Source organism: Lipotes vexillifer, unplaced genomic scaffold, assembly GCF_000442215.2.
Source record: "Lipotes vexillifer unplaced genomic scaffold, Lipotes_vexillifer_v1.1 scaffold566, whole genome shotgun sequence".
Lineage (NCBI taxonomy): Eukaryota > Metazoa > Chordata > Mammalia > Artiodactyla > Lipotidae > Lipotes > Lipotes vexillifer.
In genome coordinates this window covers 1,408,738-1,414,522 of record NW_006799689.1, presented here as the reverse complement: position 1 = coordinate 1,414,522, position 5,785 = coordinate 1,408,738, and the positions used below count along the sequence as shown (strand labels likewise).

The window sequence follows — 5,785 nt, the reverse complement described above, 5'->3', positions numbered from 1 at the left end:
CACTCTTTCTCTTTATACAGTACATCCCTCAGATGTTTTAGTGGGAAAAGCCTGGGCTTTGGAATAAGACAGAGCTGGGTTTGTATCCTGGCTCTGTCATTTACTCTTTTACTGGTATTGCTGTGACCTTAATCAAGTTATTAACCTCAGTTTCTTCATTGTTAACATGGAGATCATGCCTTCTTCACAAGGTTACCATGAGGATTAAAGCAGTTAGCCTAATACCTGGCACATTCATGGAGTTCAGTAAATTTTAGGTTCTTTACTAATCACTGGATGGTGGCATCTTCACCCACTCAACACGCCCAGCTTCTTCCAGCTGTTTTCACTCACTCACCTCTAACAAAGGCATTGAAACGTTGATTATTATACTTCAGTGTGGATGAGTTTTAATTTGTTATCTTAACCATCCCTTAACCTGTTATGAGCTTTAATACCCAGTTGTGAATACCAGGATTTGTCTTGGAAAGGAATCGCAGCATGCTTTTGGGTAGATGTTTAAGGAGTTGGTGCATTAGAAGACTGTCTGAGAGCTTAATGGTGGACTCTGAGGGTGTGGTTAGTGCTGTTTCTTTAGTTGCTCAGGGTGGGGTGGGAAGGAGCCCATGCCATTGGCCTCTGTTAGTTCCCTTCCTACTGGCACAGACTTTTCAGCCAGTTTCAGAGTTTGCCCTTTCAACTTCTTTTCTCCAAGTGGGCATCCCCCCTACTCTGCCATGACCTAATCATAAACCACCATCCTCCGTCTTTCCTTCTCAGTACTTCAGCATGCATCTTTTACGTTTTCTGGCACATTTAATCTTATTTTATTTAAAATTCAGTGGTGTTTTCATGTAATAGGTAGTCCGTCCCTTAACAGTATTTGATATCCTAAGATTTTCCCATGCTTCCTGAGTCACTTCTATTGCCGATGATGATTTTCTATCAGTAGTTTTGTTTACAACTGTTCCTGTCTTTAATACAATTAATACTGTATATGCAATAAAAGTAAGCTGAAATTCATGTGAAGCCATCCAACCAGCTGTATGACCCAAGGCATTTATTTAAGCTCTCTAAGTGTCAATTTCCTCTTTTATCAAAGAAGGCTAATAATAATCTCTACCTCAGAATGATACTGTAGTGATTAAATTAAACAAGCCAGGAAAATAGTCATTATTCACATGTATAATTTATATATATATATATATATATATATATATATATATATTACAATTGGTTATTCTTTTTCATTAGGAAAATGGTTTTTGTATCCATTCCTCCTCTTTCTTTGCCAGCCATATACGGTTTTGGTCAAATTAGAGGGAGGTAGTTTCTAAACTGAGTATAGAACTTTAGAAAAATTAATTTTTCTTTATTTAAATAATTAAGCTCTAAATTAAGATCATTTGACAAATATTTAGAAAGATATATTCTATAACATCTTTATACTAGCTTGTTATTCTACTTAGTTTTACTTTGCAGAATTAATTTCTCTGATTTAATTTTTCTTATAATAAGAACAGTAAGATAAGTGGTTTTGCATAACTTCAGTTATTTTAGTCATTCTCATACTGGGAGGTTGACTGAAACATTTCTTCAAAGTCTTCACATTTAATATTTCAGATTGTAAAATACCTTTTAAATGGCCATATTTTACAACAGAGAAAAATAAGGGCTCATAATTCAAGTAAAATATTTTTCCTGTTTATTCTTATAGATCCAGCATTCAAGGTTATAAAAATTTTAAACTCAGCATATTTAGTAAAAAAATCATACGCTTTTGGGATAAAACCCAACGGACTGAGGCTCATTCTCTTATTAATTACTTTTTCCTGTGAAAAAATAAATTTTAAAGATGTGTGTTCCTAGCCTAGCTAACTTTGCAAAACATTGGAAGGACTTCATATCCAAAAAAAGAATCGTTCATAGTATGTGAATAATTCATAAATATATGGAAACTGCTGGAAAAATTTAGAGAATAAAGTTAGGTCTTTATGCAAGGCTAAGTTAACATTTTTTTTCAATGTTTTCTATTTCTTCTTCTACTCCTTTAAAGAAGTTGAGGTTTTTTTTGTTTTTCCACAAAGTTAGGATCTATACATTATAATTTTTGTTTTGAGTTTTTCTAATAGAGGTTGTATTAGCAGAAATAGAGCTTAAAGGGATTGATTGTTCTTATGATTACTGGGGCTTTTAAGGCATCTAGTAGCCCACTTAAGTATGTTTTCTTAGACACCACCACTCCTCTCATCTCAGAAAAGAAAAAAAGATACTTCCAACAGAAATATTTGTTCATTGAAAATTGCAGTTCACTTTGTTCACAGTTCTATATTGCAATGGTTTAGAGAATGGGACCCCTGAGTCCTAATTTGATTCCTGAATCCATCACTCATAGCTGAATAATTACGGGAAAATTGAATAACTTCTCTTTTCAGCAGTTTTCTCATCTGTAAATATCTCATAGAAACGTTCTGATGATTAAATGCGTACATACAAACAAAACCCTTAGAATAGTGCCTCACACATAATAAGAGCTCAATAAATGTTACCTACTGTTATTATTAAAGAAGTATTAAAATGTCATGATGAAGGTACAAGACAACATTTTGTTTCAAGATTTTGATAGCACTGAATTTAAAAAGCCCATTAAAGGGAGTTCCTTAGCAGTCCAGTGGTTAGGACTCAGTGGTTTCTCTGCCATGGCCCAGGGTTCAATCCCTGGTCATGGAACTAAGATCCTGTAAGCCGCATGGTGTGGCCAAAAAAAAAAGTCCATTAAAAACATTGATTTCAATGAGATGAAATACAATCTTCAAGCCCATTGGTTATGAAAAACAAAAAATCTGTTTGGTCAGGAAGCGGAAGAGGTAGGAATTGGTAAAGCAAATTTTTGATCTTTCAGTAGTTAATTTCACATTTAGTATTTGTAAAACAATGATAAATATTATAAAAAATTATAGTAACCTAGAGTATGTTTTTGTCTTTATAATATTTTATAATAACTCTATGAGTACAACCTATATTTGCAACTGTTATATTAGCAGAAAAGCCTAAGACTTTATTTGATAGGAGTCATCATCCATCATTACCTTGATTCTGAAGGACTATTAATGTTTTCACTAAAAATGTTCACTGGTGTATTTCATCTTTTTATTTAATTCAATAGATTCAGAGGCGATGGCGAGGCTATAAGATTCGGAAATACTGCTTTAATTATTTTTATTTGAAGGAGTACCTGAAAGCTGTTTCAGAGACCAATGATGCAGTTAGGTGAGTAGTATAATCACTAGCCTACTCGTCACAGTTTTAGAAAGGTTACTCCATAGATGTTGATCATTATCAGACTTAGGAATACTTTCTAAAACTAAGTGATATTTTAGGCAGAAATTTATTGATAAGATAGAGATATCTGATTCTCTTTAACAATTTGAGGCTGTTGTATTTTTAAATATCTTGTACTCTTTTTTTTTTTTTCAAACGTTCTGTGCTTGTTCTTTTTTTTTTTTTAACATCTTTATTGGGATATAATTGCTTTACAATGGTGTGTTAGTTTCTGCTTTATAACAGAGTGAATCAGTTATACATATACATATGTTCCCATATCTCTTCCCTCTTTGTCTCCCTCCCTCCCACCCTCCCTATCCCACCCCTCCAGGCCCTATCTATGAAGTTCTACCTACTCTTTGGACCTCGTAAGTCCTCCTGCCACTGCCATTTACCCAGCCACTGGCATGACCCACCTGATGTGCTTCTCCCAGCTAAGCCTCACCAGCTGCTTGCCCCTCCATTTAACTGCCTAACCCACCCCAATTTAAATGCCTGGATCCATGACGAATCTCTTAAATTTTGCTTTGTGGTTATGTGATCAATCAGTCAATCTATGCTAGTGAATTCTAGAGTAACTAATACATAAGTAACAGCTTGCAATTTTTACCTGGGACATCATCACATGATGGTTGCCCCTAAATCTCTGTGTATATAACAGAGGTTGCTGGAGATGTAACTGCCTCGGTATGTACTGACTCTGTGACCCGCTCAGTCCTCACTGCTCCAGAGCATCCTCCGCGCTCACCTCCCTTCAGCCTTCTTCAGCTCTTTATTTATTGTGCGAACTGTAAATCTGTTGTGGCATGTCCCTTGGCACTTTCACTGGACGAGCTTCTTGACTAGAACAAATTTTAAACTAATGTGCTCTCTCTGGCCGCTAGCTGGGAATTTTATCATTCTGAGAGACAGAGCCACAGAGAGAGAGCCAGAAACAGACGCTCCAGTGACTCATTTCTGAACAAAATCCTAAAATAAGCAAGCTTTCCAAATGTGCATAAAATTTCAACTGCATCTGTACGTCCTGCTTATCTCTGGTACAAGAAAGCTTATTTAAATTGCCTCCAGAACTTGCCCCTACCCTCCAATAATATGGACAGTGCCAGTGCAGGGTGGCAGGGCAGGGGTCCTTGCAGAGAAGGAGAGAGAATGTTTCGGAGGGCAAACTGGAGAATCCACCCCTTAGGCCCTGCTGCTGACCGTTTGCAAATGCAGGGCTGAGTCTGGGGCATCAGAGGTGAAGGTGGGGGAATTAGGTGGCAATTATTTATATGGGATTCATGGTGGAGCAAAAATCTTTTCCTAAAGAAAGTCTTTAGATGAAAAGAATAATTTTGGGAAGGAAGTTTTTTCATCCACAGTGTTAAATGAGCTTATTTAAGCAGAAATTCTTAACTTGGGCTCTATGGAACCCCTAAAAGTTCCTGAGGGTATTCTGCAATTCGATGCAGAATGATGTGGTATGTGTATTGCATGAGAATAATTCAAGACTACAACTCTTAAATATTTTCAGCCCCAAAGAATAATTCATGACCTCAAAACATTTATAAAATTGAATTACAAACTGTAAACTTAAAAGACCCAAAGAGAGACATTCTGAATTACTGTATGGAAATATTGTACCTAGGCATCGATTTATACAGGTATGGGAAATGATGACCAAAGTAAGTGAAAGATACTATTTACTTTCATTATTATTATTTTTTATATCACCTTTTTTGTATGCACAAACCCAGTGAAAGTGGGATGCTTCATGGAGGACAGAGAGAAAACAATAGGATTAACAGTGCTCTGAGATCCAGGGATTCCTGTAACCCTTCTAAGCTTCTTATTTCAACTCTAAGATAAGAATTCGATCTGATGACATTTCAAGTGAACTTTCAACTCTAAACTTCTATAGCAAAGCCTTTATCCATGCTATAATTTAAATATTTGTTCTCAAAGGTACAGTCAATACAACACAAAATTTTAAAATAAAAACAAATACACAAGGAAAACTACGTAAATTTTGTGTTCTTTTAAAACCTCTCCAAAAATTAAGACACTTCCTTGTCAGAAACCACACTGGAATATCTACAGAATTTGTCCAAAAGCACAACTTTCTTATGATTTGGTGACAGTCATTGAAAAAAGAATTGTAGTTTGCGGACTGCCTAACTTGTGGATAACTAAACACTAGCAGTTATTCTTAAACTTCAGCTTGCATCAGATTCACCTCAAGAGCTGATTGAAATAGATTTCTGGGTACCACCCCCAAAATTTCTGGTTCACTGTGTGGCTGTGGAGCCTGAGAACTCACCTTTCTAACATGTTCCTGGATGATGCTGAAGCTCTTGCACCAAGAACGACAGTCTACCCTGCAGCTGCATCCACCCTGCACTACCTGCCACCCTGCACTATGCACCACCCTGCACAACCCTCCACCCTGCACTATGTGCCACCCTGAACTACCCTCCACCCTGCACAACCCTCCACCCTGCAC

The 5,785-nt window shown here is 36.5% G+C and overlaps 1 protein-coding gene across 1 annotated transcript in view; it reads left to right on the top strand.

Moving 5' to 3' along the window:
- The window catches only part of SPATA17 (spermatogenesis associated 17), a 193,683-nt gene that overhangs the window by 50,010 nt on the left and 137,888 nt on the right, over nt 1–5,785 (top strand). Inside the window, exon 5 of the mRNA XM_007471860.1 lies at nt 3,146–3,249. Coding sequence (XP_007471922.1) covers nt 3,146–3,249 — 104 coding nt within the window. The remainder of the gene's footprint in view (nt 1–3,145; nt 3,250–5,785) is intronic.